At 39.3% G+C, this 18,309-nt stretch overlaps 1 protein-coding gene across 1 annotated transcript; it reads left to right on the forward strand.

The window, feature by feature from the left end:
• The first annotated feature begins 506 nt into the window (after positions 1 to 506).
• Positions 507 to 18,202, forward strand: LOC134747667 (neprilysin-2). Its single transcript, XM_063682276.1, has 15 exons — positions 507 to 744; positions 4,345 to 4,441; positions 5,048 to 5,142; positions 5,693 to 5,814; positions 10,669 to 10,849; positions 11,424 to 11,685; positions 12,661 to 12,964; positions 13,426 to 13,719; positions 14,207 to 14,404; positions 14,833 to 15,169; positions 15,311 to 15,359; positions 15,432 to 15,499; positions 15,797 to 15,927; positions 17,235 to 17,399; positions 18,009 to 18,202. Exons 1-15 carry the CDS (start codon positions 693 to 695, stop codon positions 18,180 to 18,182), a joined length of 2,529 nt encoding a protein of 842 aa, XP_063538346.1. The 5' UTR covers positions 507 to 692; the 3' UTR covers positions 18,183 to 18,202.
• Positions 18,203 to 18,309: the final 107 nt, after the last annotated feature.

Below are 18,309 nucleotides of genomic sequence, written 5' to 3' on the forward strand. Positions count from 1 at the left end.
CTGACCTAGTCCGACATTCATTGGAGTTCAGTGCATAATTTACTTGCAGTCCTTGTAGGTTATGTATTTCCTTCCGTTAGACATAATACATAGCGCCACAGCGTAACCTTTTTTTTTTTTTATACCACGTCGGTGGCAATCAAGCATACGGCCCGCCTGATGGTAAGCAGTTACCGTAGCCTATGGACGCCTGCAACACCGGAGATATTACACGCGCGTTGCCGACCCTAACACTCCTCTCCCTCGTTGAGCTCCTACACCACCTACATTACTATACAATTTGCATTAATAAAAAAAAATTTTTTTCAAACACCTTTAACGAAAGAATGTTTAAAACAATATACGAGGCGTTAATATTTCATTTTACACTCAATTAACAACCGATAAAAAATAGATAAGAATTAAATTCGATCGTCTTTTGTTTGTCTACAAATATGTCCCAATCATCGGTCAATAAATGGACACACTACATAACGACCACCCGTTCCGAAGCCACAACAATTCAGTAGCTGAAACGCTCTGAAGCCGTTCGGTTTGAAATTGAAAACAAAAAAAAAAAACAAAAGTTACTAGCCGTTTAGAAACTTTTAAAAACCATTCGATTTTTGAATTATGTGTCGCGAAGTTTTGAATTGTAGAACGAGTGAGAATTTTTTACGAGTTTGTGAGAGCGGGAAGTGGAGTTTTTAAAAATGAATGCGTGGCCTGGTGAAGGGGGGGATATTATGGGTCCCACGGTTACCAGTGAGTTTTAGTACATTATTTTATATATTTACTACTGCAATGAAAACCAAAACCAAAAGTAGGAATACAATTTTTTTGTACTTAAAATAAGTTGTGTGTAAATTATTTTTACACGTAATTTGAAAACCTTAAAATTAAATAAAGTGGTCCAATAAGGATCAAACTCTGGATAAAAAGTATATCACAGTAATAAAAGTGCCGAAGTGAAAGGGAAAAGTTCGACTTTGTACAAATGATGTGTGTTTTTAATTGTTTTATGTTTCTTTTTGTATAATAAAATGTTTTAACTAAGTGCCCTTACCAGGATTCGAACCGAGGAATTCCAGCTTTCACAAAAATATGCACAATTTAAATGTAGGCCAAAACTATGTGGAGAGAAATAGTTCCAGAATATACGAGATCCTAATAAGAAGATATGACGTCATCCGTTTGTGTTACAACATCTTGATATACACAGTGAATCTTATTTATTTTCAAGCATATCAACAATACGAAATGAAATGAAATGAAATACGAAATACGAAGCATTTAACTCTGTTTATCTTATTGTCACGTTATAATTTACAAGTAAGGCAACAAAGTTCCATAGATACATGCATTACAAACTAACATGCATACCTACAATAATCATTAATCATTTTGGTGACACAACAGTTTTTCGCTAAGTCACCAGCTGTTCTGGTGTAGGATTCGGCAGGTTCCACGGAACCGCCAAAATACTCCCTACGGCCAGGCCCCAATTTCACCATGGCGACAGGTGCGACAATTGTAAAACATCAATATTGCTGACGTCACAGGCATCCATGGGCTACGGTTACCGCTTACCATCGGGCGGGCATATTTCATATTTCCTGTTTGCCACCATCATTGTATAGGTAATATTTAAAAAAACTTTATTATATGTGCAAAAAACAGGTACGTTTATGACGATGATGAAGACAATTGTCACAAGATTTATAAGAATTTTCGGTAATTCTTGACAGGAAATAAGTTCTGTGTCGGAATTTTGGGACAATTGTCGTGTTTCTTGTGACAATTGTCATCAGCATCGCAAAATTAGTACTTATTTATTGGCGATATAATGGAGTTTTTTTATTATTAAAATGTTGGTGGCAAACAAGCACACAGCCCGTTCGATGGTAAGCGGTTACCGTAGCCTATGGAGGCATGTGACGTCAGTAATAGTGATTTCGACAATTGTCGCACCTGTCACCGTGGTGAAATTGGGGCCAGAAGCCCGCGCTCGCAGGCATTTAAATTGATTGTAAATGTTACTGGCAGTTGTTATAGTAGTATTTAATGGGTTAATACACCACATTTGATCATAAAATTATAAAATATAAGTAAATAAATCATCAACGATGTAATCTGGCGGCCTGTCCGTTGATAAGCGCTCGACTGCAGCCAAATGCAAATTCGCGAAAACTAACCGGCCAAATCGTGACTCATCGTTTTTTACTTAATTCCACATAGATAAACTCTGGAGATATGTGTACAATTTATAGCTTAAAACGTTTAGAGCTAAGCACCATGGAAAATATCGGACGTTGCTTTAGTGAATTAATTTAAATAATTAGAGTTGCAAGCGCTGAATTTGTGAAGTTACATATGAAGGATACGCGTCATACTCGTGAACGGGTGCTGTTTGTGGAGACCGGTGTGTTTAAGTTTACACGGGCTTCATTTTACCTATGTAACTTTACTTTTGAGTGGCATTAACGTGAGGCACTTCATTCGGTTCTTGTCTGTTTGTCTGATTTAATATCTTGTCTTTTTATTAATTATATAACAATTCAAGTCTTGGAGACCCTTTACATCTCTGGATAATTTGATGATCTTTTTTATTATTATATACATTTTATCTCTGATACCTAGAGACTTTTACATCTCTAAACAATTTTAGTACTTCTGTATAGTTTTTATTAGTTTTTTTTTCTTGTGCAATTTAACATTTATATTTATGTAATTGTTTTTTGTAATTTTGGATTAATTTTATTGTTTGTAAAAATTGACATGTAAAAGTGCCCCTGTGGCCTATTTGCTGAATAAATGTTTGATGTTGATGTTAATGATGTTGAAGGGTACACGGAAAGAACATGTCTAGTCACTTTTTTCGGAAAATGAGATTTTCATCTCAAAATGTAGAGCTAATAAACTATTAGTTATGTCTTTTTCTACCACTGTATAATATATGTAACACAACTTTTTTTTTGTTAAAAAAGACCTGGTCACGGAATTACCATACATTTTGATATGGTTCCAAATTTTAAAACCGCGATTTAAAATGTTACCAAAGTGACAAGACATGTTTTTTCGTGTACCCTTCATATTCCGTTACAATATTTTATGTGTAGTTTGCTTGTGAAAATTTAAACTATGGTTTGGCCCGGTAGGGTCTGTACCCCAAAAATGCCATGCCAATAGGGAGCCTATCATTAAGCCTTCGCTATACGTCCGCTTCTGTCCGCTTGTAACTGGGCTGGATCTGATAAAAAATAATAAGTAAACAGTTGGCACGTCGACAGAGTGTATTGTATATGTATTGCATTCTTCTTTGTGCAGCTATCATTTTAACAACGAAAACAAAGGAAAACAAATCACTTAATAATTTTCACATGCCTAGCGCCCGAATGTATTAAGGTTCAATATCTTTATTGTAACATCCGATGTACCATATGTTCTGTGAATAAATGATAATTCAATTCAATTCAAATTAAAGCTACTGGCTAGTATTAGAGATACGTGATTTTTTTCGGTAGGTATTATCATTTCTATTCAACCTAAATTAAATTAAAATAAGTTTACTGGATTTTAAACTTCGATAATGACGTAAAAGTAGTAAGTGCAGGAACCTATAAATGTATTAATTATGTATTTGTTAAAAAAAATGAATGAAATAAAACAAAAAGCCAGCCAGTAGACCAGCACGTCAAACTAATACTCTTACGCAGCGTACTACGTAGGCGAACAACACGCGAACGCGAAGCGGCGCGGCGCGGCGCGGCGCGGAGCGGGGTGAATCAATCCTTTGATACCTATAGAAGACGTGGCGATCTCGTTGCGAACGCCAACGTCTTGGGCCCACCGCGCCGCGCCGCTGCACTGCGCTGCGCCGCTTTGCTTCGCGTTCGCGAGTGTTCGCGTACGTAAGACGCAGCGTTAACCATATTCTTAGTTATAATTACAGCATAATATGTATAATCTGGCAGCCATGTCGCAATATTTGCAATATCACAAATTCTCAGAAATAATGAAAATAATGCGTTGAAAAGATGTGTCCCGCCGAGTTTCTTGCCGGTCGGGATACCCTCCTCCAATTGAGGAGGAATTTAAATCTTATCGAGCAGTGATATAGGGTCAGGCTATAACCGCGAAAACCGAAATTCGCAAATTGCAGGCATTTTTCTCTGTCACTCTAACTACGCCTTCACTGGAGTAAAAGAGAAAGATCCCCGCAATTTGCGAATTTCGGTTTTTGCGGTAGCCCCACAGAGCCGGCGTAGCTTTATTTGACGTTCATATATAAGCGCATTGTAATATTACAATGCCTAACTTGGAAAATAAACTATCTGTATATTTAATATCTGCGTGTTTTTTCAGGAACGGGAAGCGCCAAGACCACTACACCTCCATTGAAGAATGGGAACGATTTACGAGAGTCAGGATACCTGATCGCCGTAGGCTCGAGAACAGCCAGGTACATTACAGAGAACCTAGCCAAGATGCCAATCATTTGCGCCGTAGAGAACGAAACGCTAATGTCTCTCTGTCGCACTAATATAATGATATAGTTCTGAGTAATGGAGAAACATTACCGTTTCGTTCACTTTGGCGCAAATGATTGGCATTTTGTCTAACCCAGAGCATAAATGGGTACCTCAAAAGTAAGGGGACTAGAGTCCATCTACGCTTTGCACCGACTTGGACATAACAAAGTGAGAGAATGTCTTCATATAAACGTCATTCATAGAAATGTGACATTAATAACGACATTGCCACACTTTGTCATTGCAAATGTCATGCAGAGTTGATATGACTCTACAGATGTGTGGCTTAATTGTTTTCCATCGTACTTTCTCGGAAACGTTCGTATTTGTCATACTACTTCAGTAAACCTCAGTACTTTTTGTACCGAAACTGACTGAAATAGCAAGACACTAATATACACTTTATCGTCCAAGGCCATTCGAAAATTTTAAAAAATATATCGGGATGACATGCAACGAAAAGTTGCGTTATTATTTCTAGATAATTATTTACATTACATTAATGAAATAGGTAAAATGCTCTTCCTTTTTTTCAGATTCAGAAGAAAACACCAGAGCAAAATACTTTTAATCATGCTACTGCTGCTTCTACTGCTTTTACTGTGTATAGCCATTGTTATGACTGTTCTATGTGAGTATTCGATTAATTTAAAATGTAAAATCATTGTGGGGAAGACCAGCTACAAGGTCAAAGGGCAGGAACTTTCGTATTTGTATACGCACCTCTCTCAGATACATTCAGAAAGGAAGAGATGAAGCTTCTTCCTTCGACTTTACCGACCTTTTGTAAGCTGAGTATGTGTACAAAGGCAAGACTGGCAAGAGTTACGTTACGCAGCGTCTTACGTAAGCGAAAAACTCGCGAACGCGAAGCGTTCCGGCGCGGCCGGCGTTCGCGTTTGCAACGAGATCGCCCACGTAGGACACTTCTATAGGTATCAAAGGATTAATTCACCCCGCGCCGCATCGCTTCGCGTTCGCGTGTTGTTCGTCTACGAATTACGCATAAAAGCGACGAAGGTGCTTGTTCGGTTGCTTGTTGGAAGAGGGTCTTCCCATATAGACGGTATTCTCCACATTGACCTCAGCTAAATGGAACATTCCTTAGTTTTATTCTGTTACTAAGTATATTGAAACAAATCCTTTTATGGAAATAAGTTTGTTGTTATTTGTTGTTTTAGATATTAAACAAAAGCGACATAGACCGCCCAGGGTCTGTGAGAGCAAGGAGTGTCTCCGCTCTGCCGCCAACCTTGCTCTATCTATGGACACCTCTGCTGACCCTTGTGAGGATTTTTACAAGGTAATGTGTTTTTTACAAAATTGATAAGCAAAGTGCGAGTCCTCATATTGGCTCGTAGCATGTACAGTCAAGTGTAAAAATATGGGTGCATACAACTTACTCAAAAATATGTCCCATAGTTCTTAATTCGCTGACATAAGAGCTATGGGACATATTTTTGACTATGATGAGTGCACCCATATTTTTACAGTTGACTGTACCAAATGACTGTGAGAGTATTGAAGGATCTTATGGCCTAAATTAGAAACCTAAACTTGACATTTATTAACGTTAAATTGTATGTGTGTAACTGTGTACCTTACTTACTTACTTACTGCTGTGGCGCGACGACCCGAAGTGGATCTTGGCCTCCGACACCAAAGACCGCCATGCTACTCTGTCCAAAGCCGTTTCTGTCCAGTCGACGGCGCCGAGTTCGCTGAGGTCTTTCTGCACTTCGTCTCTCCAGCGGTACCTAGGGCGTCCAGACGGTCTTCCGCCACTTGGTACTCCAGAGTACGCCCTCCAGACTGCGCGATCTTCCCCCATCCGGACTACGTGCCCGAGCCATCGGAGCCTGGCGGCTTTCGTTTTTCCGATGATGTTCGGCTCGGACACCAGATCTTCAATCTCGTGGTTCTTGCGGAGTCTCCAGGTTCCATCCTCTCGACGTGTGGGTCCCAATATCTTGCGGTTGTCCGCAAGAACTGTGTACCTACGGGTCTCTATTGTTTCCCAAATAGTTTTAAGTCATAATGTATTGTTTGTCCGCATTTTCCATAATCATAATTTGGTTTTTCTCAGAAACTTTTCAGAATTGCCGTAAAACAAACCTAACCTAACCTATCTATAGGATAAGGAAAATCCTGGAAAGTTCAGTGATAGGTGAAAAATAAATGACAATCATTACATTATGACTTTCAATAATTACGTCAAACAAAGGGACCCCTGACTACCTACGCATATCATTTTGTACTTTTAAGCAAGTTTTCATAAAAGTTTGACGTTTAAAATAACGCACTGCGTGAATGTGCTATCAAAATCGTTGCAGACTTATCTTGGTCCATCTCCAACTCTTACTTTCGTATATTTTAATCAAGCGCTGACCAAAAATAATTTGTATTAGGTGCGTTTGAACTTTCTCATTTGTGGTAGTTTCTATAAAAAGGCACCTTATTGTCGATGGCGCTTACGCCATTATAAACGATGTTCCGATATAAATACAATGCCGCGCGACGCTGTGCGGCGTAAGCGCCATCGACAATAAGGTCCCTTTTCATAAAAAATGCCCCATTTTTGTTTGAATTTGGTTTAATTGATGGCCCGTCGGAATATTTTATTTATTTATTTAAACTTTATTGCACAAATTTACACAAAAAGAGTACAAATGGCGGACTTAACGCCTTGAGGCATTTTCTACCAGTCAACCATTGGGCTAAACAGAGACAGTTAGTTTGGTGCAGGATTGAAAAGAGTAATATTTTAAGTATTTTATTTTATTCGTCACACTTGAAAGGTATCAATTTTTTAGTCCATTCCCTATAGCAATTATATATTTTAGTATCACGAAAAGACCTAAATCAGATAGCATGAGAAACGACCACGTTATTAGCTCCACGACAAACAAACTATTCTAAAATCCAGGGCCGGATTGAATAAATATAATACAGGCTAATACTATTAGTGATTATACACACAATAGTTATTTACGATACAAGTGCGGAAAAGAGGAAAAGCGAAATGAGTGGCGATAAATTAAAACACGACCGCAGGGAGTGTTTTAAATCGACACGAGTTGCGAATTTCCTATTCGCACGTGTATCGTACAACGTTTTACAGTTAAGTACATATGGCCCTTTAAACTGTCGACATATGCACGAAAAGTGCTATTTGACGCACTAGTGCGGGAAAGTAGCACCATATGTACTGTAAAATCACTAAGGGCCACTTGCACCATTCACTAACCCGGGGTTAACCGGTTAAACCTGGAGTTGCCATGGTTATCCGTACAATTTGACACTTGGTTAACGGTTTAACCGGTTAACCTTTAGTTACCATGGTTACCAATACAATTTGACAGTGGTTAACGGTTTAACCGCTTACCCCGGGGTTATTGGGATGGTGCAAGTGGCGCTAATAGTATTAGCCTGTATTTTATTATGCAATGGGTCCCACCTATCATTACTAACGCCCTAAAACCCTAATATAAAAGTAAACTTTATCGACAGTGTACCAACATGTCGTGTGACATGTCCAGCGTGTTTGATAGATGGCCTAGATATCGTTACATGTCATTATTTATAAGCTCTGTAATAGCATAGACATATCTATTATTTTAGCGCCGTAAAACTACATAAAGGCCGCTTAATTATTCAACTACTGATTGTATTTGAAAATCATTACCCATGCCCAAGCCAGTTTGTTGACAATTCGTACGAATTTACGTAAAAAGAAGATCTGCAGTCGCTATCAGAAAGAAACCTAGGTTTAACTTTGGCACTTAATTAGAATTTACCTATGTAAAGTTGGCAATAGTAAAGCAGTGTATTTTACTAGTGTATTAAACACTAAAATTAAGCATAAATGTGCTACAGTACACGTGTACTTAACCACTGTGACTATATTAGCGCCGTTGACCACGCTAGTCGTGCCAGCTGCATTGCTGAGTGGAGACCATTTCGGCTTCACATCTCTATTTCTACTGTTTCGTTTTTGCTATATATGTGTTGTATTGATGTGTTGTCTGAATAAATGATTTCTATTCTATTCTATTCTATATGGGTTAAATTTCGGAAAGGTTAGCAATCATTTAACACATCTCAGGTAACTCTAGGTGACTTCTCGAGGAGAACTGGACACCCACCGAATTACGATTATTCGTGTGTTATTAAGGAGGTCTTAACATTAGTTGATTTGCTATTAGCGTGAGAACCGCCTAATATAATCTCTAAGTATAATTTTGTGATATATAATCATTCGGCTCGGCTCGGACCCGGATTGTTCTAACGTCATTCTTTAGCATCCTTGGGAGCTCAGGGTTTGATGAATCCTACACTCTCAGTCAATCAATCAAATTTCATCTTCATAAACATACTCGAGCTTATTGATTGTGTACAGCTCAATGAGCCATAAATACAAGCCATGACAACGCACAGCGTGGAAATCATATGAACTTTCATTGCACATCTTCATAGTATTTGACATCTATCAACTTTCAGGTCCATACTAATATTATCAATGCGAAAGTCTGTCTGTCTGTCTGTCTGTGTGTTACCTCTTCACGCTTAAACCGCTGAACCGATTTAGTTGAAATTTGGCATAGAGATAGGTTGAGTCCCGGGGAAGGACATAGGATAGTTTTTTTCCCTAAAATCTATTAAAGTATAACGAGAAATGTGTTTACGTTTATAGTTTATTTAGATAAGTCAAAAGAGAAAATTGTAATAACAACGTTTCATAGCAACATCTAAAATCAACGACAAAACACTTTAGTGTAAAGAGGATGTTCATCCTTAATATTCCCTCTTCTTTTTCAAACCGAAGGCTTCGCATAGTTTGAACAGTCTTGGTTTGTAAAGAGGTTTCGTAAACATATCAGCAAGTTGATCTGCTGTCGGTACTTGCTCAATTGTTATATCTTTTTCAGACACACACTGTCTCACATAGAAGTGTTTCAGTTTTATGTGTTTCGTCTTCCGGTGTTGCTCATATGGAGGATTGTACGCAAGCTTGATTGCAGACTCATTGTCAATGCGCAAAATTGGCGTATCTAGTTTTATTTTCAGGTCTTGGAACAATCTCCTTAGCCAAACAATCTCACGGCTGGCTTCACTAGCCGCTACTATCTCCGCCTCTGTAGATGATAGTGCAATGACAGTTTGCTTCGAACTTCGCCATGATATTGCTGAACCAGCATACAGGCATACTATTCCACTAGTGGAGCACCCCGTCGCGTCGTCTCCACCGTGATCGGCATCGCTGTAGCACACCAGGCGCTTTTCACCTTTCTTATACTCAAGCCCTGTATCGACAGTTCCCTTCAAATATCTAAGTATTCTTTTTACTTGTTGTACATTACTTGAGGTAGGTTTATCTAGGTTTCGTGATACAACTCCAACTGCATACGCAATATCCGGTCTCGTCCCAACCATTAAGTACGATAAGGACCCAACGGCTTCCCGGTAAGGAAAGTCTAACTGGTCAGGACTTTGATGATCTTCCATTACCGTCCTATACTTTGTTTTCTCCTCAGATGTTGCTCCTTCATCTGGGGTTTTAGGTTTCGTTAACGTACCTTGTATTGCTTCCAACGTACCTGGGGTACTTTTTAGCAGCAGTAGTATCTTATACCGCCAGGTTTGCCAGTTTGTGGCTCCGTCAAGACGACCAATCTCAATTTTTATACCCGACGAAAAAGTCGAATGCATTTTTGGGAATTTCGCTTTCTTCACCACAATTGCAAATAGTGTAACATTAATTTGAACCACGCTCTGCTACCATATTAAAGTATAACGAGAAATGTGTTTACGTTTATAGTTTATTTAGATAAGTCAAAAGAGAAAATTGTAATAACAACGTTTCATAGCAACATCTAAAATCAACGACAAAACACTTTAGTGTAAAGAGGATGTTCATCCTTAATAAAATCATCCCTAAAGCGGGGTGGAATCATGGTGGAATTGAGATAATTAATAAGTTGCCTAATATTTGTGTGCATATTATGCTCAAATTAAATGATTGCTATAAGACTTTCTCCAGGCGCTATTCTTACTCTAGCTGGGGTTACTAAGTCCACGCAGACGAAGTCGCGGGCAAAAGCTAGTAACTAATATGCCAGGGTAGCGCCACAGGTGAATAAAACCTACCTACTTTCAGTACGTGTGTGGTAACTGGGCAGTCGACCACCCGCGCCCGGACGCGTACCGCTCCTACGACTGGTTCAGAGACAAGCAGACCAAGGTGTACACCGTCGTGAGGGACTTCTTGAGTGGCAATGCCTCGGGGCCCCGGCCTGTGCAGCAGGCGAAGGATACGTATGCTGCTTGTATGGACACAGGTAACCTTATCTAATCTATCTTTAAGTACGTATGTGGTAACTGGGCAGTCGACGATCCTCGTTCAGACGTGTACCGTTCCTACGACTGATTTAGAGTAGGGCTCCCGGTATCCGTGCTACACGACAACCAGTGCGTCCGTTTTCTTAGCCCCGGCGGTGTTAAGCGTCCGAACTACACGAACCCGTCGAAGTCCGTGCCCGTTTAGTGCGTTCGGGAACGGACCTGCGTTCGGCTCCGGAGCCACGGTCCTCGCAGTTTTTTTTTTTGTTTTGCTTATTATTGTTTATGTGTTATTGTTGGATATTAAACTTGTGATTCTTCGCTCTTATAAAGAACGCGTCCGATCGTCACTTTACGTCGAGAACGGGTCGGACCCGTCTGTATTTAATATCCGTGGATCCGGACACACGGGTAACACGGGGACACGGACCTTAATTACACGGACCCTAATTACACGTTCCGAACGAGCCACAAATCCGGTTTCGTGTAACACGAGAACGGGGCCCGGCGACGGGTAAACGAAACCCGGACGCGACCGCGAGCCCTACTCTTAACACATGTATTTTCTTACAGAAACACTGGACAAACTCGGCCTAAAACCAGTCATAAAAGTGCTCGAATCCCTAAACCTCCCCTCATACCCCACCTTCGTTAATATTACTGAAGACTTCGACTATTCCTCGTATAACTTCGACTGGTTGGAAACAGTGATCCAGGTGAAAGTGAAGCTGGGCATGGATGTGTTGATCGGGTTTGATATATTCACTGATCCGAGGAATTCTTCGGTGTATAGGCTGGTGATGGGGTCGCCTGAGACTACTAATCCTTTTCCTAGGTAAGTCAGAATAAAATTACATATGAGTTTTTATTTAACTATTGCAAGTCCTTATTCCACACAAAACAGGGTAGATAGTGATTTTAAGCCTCTTGACCAACTCTTGACTATGTCACAGAATAAGTAATAGTATTATCATACAGAACGGCCACGCCCCGCCCCGCCCCGACTCGAATTACCTCGCCCCGCGACAGCAGATTGACGGCCGTTTGCCGGCCGCTCAGTACTATTTTTAAGCAACTTACTCACACTATGACGCATGACGCGTGTACAGACGTGTTGTTCACACATAGAAACGCAAGTAATTTTTGATGTATAGCGTGTCCTCCCTGTGACTATGTATAGTCGGGTCGGGTCAGAATCATAGTCGGAATACGAAAAAAAGAAGGTGGAAGGTTGAGTCGAGTATTTTGTACGTTGTTGAATTAACTCAGAGCAATCAACGTCTGGTTGATTCAATGTTTGTTGTTGAGGGTTCTTGTATTATGTTCCTTGGATAAACAAGCATGATGATAAACATACCTAAGGGGTTTTGTTTTTGCCATTTTAGCTATGGGACCCTAAATTCTGTGTTGATTTTTTTTTTGCATAAAGCAGAAGGTATTCCAATCATAAATTTTCCAACACATGACTCAATTTTTTTCACTAACCTACATTTGGTGCATGGGTGCATCCTTCTCACTACTTTATTATCTCGTTTAAAGACCCCATATACCATTAGAGTTTTGAATGATTCACGGTTAGTTTCACTAGACTTATATTGACCGGGATATAGACCGTGATTACCTTTTGTATTATTTGTGAGCTCCCGATATTTCGACGCAGTTACATGCATCATGTTCACGGGTGACGTCACGGGCGTCGTCGGGCGGGGGCGGGGGTCGTCGGGAGCTCACAAATAATACAAAAGGTAATCACGGTCTATATCCCGGTCAATATAAGTCTAGTGACCCCATATACCATTTCATCTTCCAGTGTACATAACGAAAGAAAACGTCACGCTGGTAAGAAAAGCCAAAGGCTTGGAATCCCAACCAACCCTAAGAAGCCAGATGACTCCATCCTATTCAACAACGAACATTACTTTGAAAGTATGGAGAAATCGAGTGACGATAACAAGCATGCACATATTTACAAAATCTTTTACGCAGAACTCATAAAGCTGTTTGTCTTGGAATCTGGTGGCAATGATATCACCAAACTTAGCGAAACTGAACTTGATCAGAACATATTTTTGACTGCTGATGAATATTGGTCTATCAATAGTGATTTGTATGAGGTAAGTCTCCTATTATGTATTTCATTATGGGTTAAGAGTATATTTCCAAAACTGGTACCAACAACTTTTATTCAGTGAGTGGTGAGAATTTTAACACAACTTGTGTAGGTACTAATCATGAGTAACGGATCGATAAGTAATTGTTGATTCTAATGTTCTGTTCTAGCTAAGGTAAGCAGACTACTAAAATAAAAGCGTATTAATTCGTAATTTGTGTCGTTGCCCTCAATATACATGACGGTAACTCATAAAATAATCATGTGTCTTCGATTTCTGTCAATGTCTACAAATTAAGTAAGGTAAACGTAAACCTCCTAGAGCTCGTCTAATAACTAGTTAATTCCTTTTCGTCACCTCTATTAATAGAAATTTTATTAATATAACAACTATTGTTAATATAACAACTATTGATGTCGTAGAACTAACTGAAACTACGATTTTGATTATAAGCTTTATTTCAGTTAGAATCGGACAACAGTACAATGTCCGACGAAGAATTATTCTCAAATATACCAGAATTCACAGCAGACGAGATCCAAACACATACAGATGCAATTGTAGAAAGCAACAATGCTACAGCGACTCCTATTTGGAAACGATATTTGGAAGGGGTTTTCAATATCAGCAACATTGAGCTTGATTTCAAAAATGACAAGATTTTGGTGTCTGATGCTGATTTGAAATATATGGCGCTGATGTCGGCGTTGGTTGCCAAGACACCACCAGTTATATTGGAGTTGTATATTTGGATCAAGGTATGCTCTAACGCAAAACAATAAAAAAAAACTGTTGTATAAAACCGTCCATTTTGCTCTAGATAGTAAATTTGTCCATACAAAATCATGTATGTAGAATATACAAATTAAATCAAACTACTCATCGACTACCCACTATTCAAAAGAATTTTATAGTCACATTTGGCTCTTAATAGATGTTTGACAGAGGACGACACAAAGTCGCAAGTCATTTTATTCTGTGAAACCGAATAAAGATTGATTAAGGTAAAGGCGCCTTATACCGTGGGTGTCAAATTCGGCGCCTATCACCGTGGTATTTTAAAATACGTATTTTTTTATCAAACCGATCGATTTATAAAAAAAAAATATTTTACACAAACGAAGCCTATTTAGTTTACAAAATGACCTATTAGTGTTAGCGTGTGCAAATGAAATAAAGTGAGTCTTAAAAGCAAAAAAGGCCATAAAATAAAAATTTCTTTTAAGCATGACGAATTTTTTCCAGGTGATGGAAGTAATGTCCGTCCACACAACATCCGAAGTCCGCACTCTGTTTCAACGTTCATACGACGCAATGCACCCGCACCGCGGGGCCCCGACGCCACGCAGCCTCATGTGCGCGAGCGCCGTCAACGACCTGATGGGCATGGCTGTGTCTTACGCCATCGCTGATCCTAGCTTCTACAACGTCACTAAACCCAAGGTATCCCATCCCAGTCTTTTATGTTTTAAGACTATTGTTTTGTACCTTGGTGTCTGATTTTCACCATACCTTGCTAAATTAAAAACCATGATTTTTCATATACTTATGTTTAAGATATTAGCGTGACATACCTTGACCGTATATGACCCAAAGGTGAACCTGGTCATTCCGCTTGGTCTACAAATCAGTTAAAAAAAATAGGTACTGATACTGACATTGTACCCTAATTCCATCATCCTCTTTCATTCATTCATTGTTTTATTGTGTCCTAAGTACTGTTTTGATCGATCTGCAGTATTACATACTTGGCTCTATTTATTATTATTTCTTGATCATTGATAAACGTAGGATAAACTTATCTGATCATTACATATTTACCACATGACCTAGAGATATAAACTAAAAATATAAAAAACCTTTGCCTACAGATTAAAACCATGCTCCACGAAATGAAGAACGCTCTATCCCACCTAGTTGGACAAGTAAAATGGATGGACGATGACACAAAGCTAGCGACATATCAGAAGATCATCCAAATGAAATCACTCATAGGCTTCCCTGACTGGCTGCTAGACGAGGGAAAACTGGAACAGTATTACGAAGGCGTAGAAGTAAATGTAGACACACATTTGGATAACATGATAAATATAATACAAGTGAAGATTAAGAAGGCCCTGAATAGGTTTAGAGGTGGAAATAACTTTACGTGGGCAACTGATCCTACAGAAGTTAATGCGTATCACACTTTCCAAGAGAATACTATAAGTGAGTACCTATAGTATTCTTATTTTGACTTGTAAAACATAAGTAACTAAACAAACTAAAAAGATTTAGTATAGTTTCTAAATGCCTTTTGGTTCTAAATATTTTAATTCAATTAAATTCTGTTTAAATTTTTGGACGCAGCTATACCTCTTGTAATGTTGCAATATCCATTCTTTGATTTGGGAGTAGAGTAAGTATTAATCAGCAAATCTGTTGTTCATATAAATAACAGACAAGACTATATACATGAATCAATTTACAGCTCACTCAACTATGGGTCTCTTGGTACCGTGCTGGGTCACGAGATAACTCATGGATTTGACAACTTTGGTGAGTGAGTGATTATTATTTTATCAAATCATTTGTATACCAATTGTATTTTACTCTTCTTAAGTTATTAGATATGTAAATCGCATAGGCTATGAAAATGTGAGGCCAATTCCGCTTTGATTGAAGCCTTAATTAACTACTAACAACCATTCTGATGCATCTTTATATTCAGAACTTGTGACTCTTTGTTTCTTAATAATTTTCTTTACGGAAAAAGCACTTACCTCGGCTTTGTCTAAGGATCTTCTCTTTCTAATAAATACTGTCTTAATTCACATATTTTTAATTCATTCAAAGGTCGGCAGTTTGATAAGAACGGCAACCTGGTCCCGTGGTGGTCGAACAGCACCGTGCACGCTTTCATCAACATGACCCAGTGTTTCGTGGACCAATACAATGACTACTACATCCCGGAGCTAGATGAGCATGTGAGTAGTGTGACAAGAACCTGCTCCCGTGGTGGTCGAACAGCACGGTGCACGTCTTCATCAACATGACCCAGTGTTTCGTGGACCAATACAATGACTACTACATCCCGGAGCTAGATGAGCATGTGAGTAGTGTGACAAGAACCTGCTCCCGTGGTGGTCGAACAGCACGGTGCACGTCTTCATCAACATGACCCAGTGTTTCGTGGACCAATACAATGACTACTACATCCCTGAGCTAGATGAGCATGTGAGTAGTGTGACAACAACCTGCTCCCGTGGTGGTCGAACAGCACGGTGCACGCTTTCATCAACATGACCCAGTGCTTCGTGGATGAATACAACGACTATTATATCCCTGAGCTAGATGAGCATGTGAGTAGTGTGACAACAACCTGCTCCCGTGGTGGTCGAACAGCACGGTGCACGCTTTCATCAACATGACCCAGTGCTTCGTGGATGAATACAACGACTATTATATCCCTGAGCTAGATGAGCATGTGAGTAGTGTGACAAGAATCTGCTCCCGTGGTGGTCGAACAGCACTGTGCACGCCTTCATCAACATGAGCCAGTGCTTCGTGGACGAGTACAACGACTAGGTAGTAGATACTATATATCCGTTATTTTCCAAAAATGTAAGATTTTTGGAAAATTAACTTACATGGCCGCTTTCTGCTAGTTAGGTAGATAGGAATGCGGAATAACTTATCGAAAATATATATAATGGTTCCCATAACTCCTTAAGTCTTTATTGCGCGTCCACTGCTCAGCTGGCGGCGGGACTTTGTAATGTTTGGTAATGTTTAGTTTATACAGTAAAGTTATTTTGGATCGTACGTACGTTAGCGAGTTTTATTTTCTTAAGATGACATTGAAACGTGTCAAACGTATATTTCTTCTTCTGTCCCTTGCCGTAATTAATTTGAATGCCCGACAAGGAGGTCAGAATAAATATGAAAAAAAGTTTTTACATAACAGTTGGGTAATCGCACTTAAACTATCGTAAGAGTAATATAAGTTAATCATTAAATTTAGATTAAGGTACTAACATTGAAAATGAGTGCACCATTTCGCCGTTAAACGCAAGTTTGGCGAAACTTGTATAAGTTTAAAATGTGTTATACTTTTTTGAAAAAAAAAAAAAAAAATTTTCAAAACATGACAGCTTTTGACATGTACATGTCGCCAAAAGCGACTAAAAAATAGTGAGTAAAAACCGTACTGATAACAGTTGGGTATATTTTAATTTAATACAAGTCTCTTATTACAAATTTTCTGATTGTCTTCTAATATTTTCTTAAACAGGTAGACGGCAAGAAGACCCTAGGCGAGAACATAGCCGACAACGGAGGCCTACGGGAGGCCTTCGCGGCGCTAAAGGAGCACCTGCGTAAGCACGGCCCCGAGCCCAAGCTGCCGGGATTCGAGCATATGAGCTCTGAACAGCTGTTTTTCCTGTCCTATGGAAATGTGAGTAGTTTTGATGTGACAAAGTGTGAATGTGCCATTATAACGTCATATTTTCAGTGATTTGACTCGTTTAATATTGATAGATACTTCCACAATCTTTGAGCAAATGAGCTCTGTAGCTTCTTAATGTTTTATAGAAATGTAAGTAGCTTTTGACGAGGATGACTATAATTACTAGGATATATTTTCCGTCAGCTTGGGTTAGTTCTAGGACGAAGCAATCTAAAAAATCTTGTCTTCCCTTACCCTTTGTCAAGGCTGGAAAGATTCAGCGACCATATGCCACATTGAACATTCTTGGTCATTTTTGAACAGTCAGCATTGTTTAGGGTTACAATGATTTCTAAAAAGGCAAATTTAGAATTTTGCCTAATGACCAGAAACTCTGAAGTAAACATACTTAAACACACATTTACAAATCAAACGCTAGACAAACAAACAAAGAATAATTTATTTGCAAAAAAGTGAATGGCTCAAAACGGTAAGTGTATCTATGTGTGCGTGCGAAATCAGCTTATCATGACTTCTCTGTTTTGTTTTAGCGACCCTTCCTCTATCTTATCAACTTTGTAGGTGTCACAGTACCTAAATGCGATCCTATTCCCACAGCTATGGTGCGGCGTGTCAACCAAAGAGTCCCTAGAAGATGAATTATCCGACGAACATTCGCCACAAGCCCTGCGCGCGCGCGGCGCCCTGCAGAACAGCGCGGACTTCGCTCGTGCTTGGCGCTGCCGGCGCGGCACTCCTATGAATCCTACCACAAGATGTGTCATATTTTAATACGCAAACATGATCCTTGAGTCTTATATAGTACAGAGTTGTTTCTACTGTTACTGAAATTAAAGAATGCAGCCTTATATGACTTATAAATTCGGCGTGGCAGGCCTGTGAACGCCCACCACCAAGC

This window comes from Cydia strobilella, chromosome 15 (assembly GCF_947568885.1).
Source record: "Cydia strobilella chromosome 15, ilCydStro3.1, whole genome shotgun sequence".
In the NCBI taxonomy this organism is placed as follows: Eukaryota; Metazoa; Arthropoda; class Insecta; order Lepidoptera; family Tortricidae; genus Cydia; species Cydia strobilella.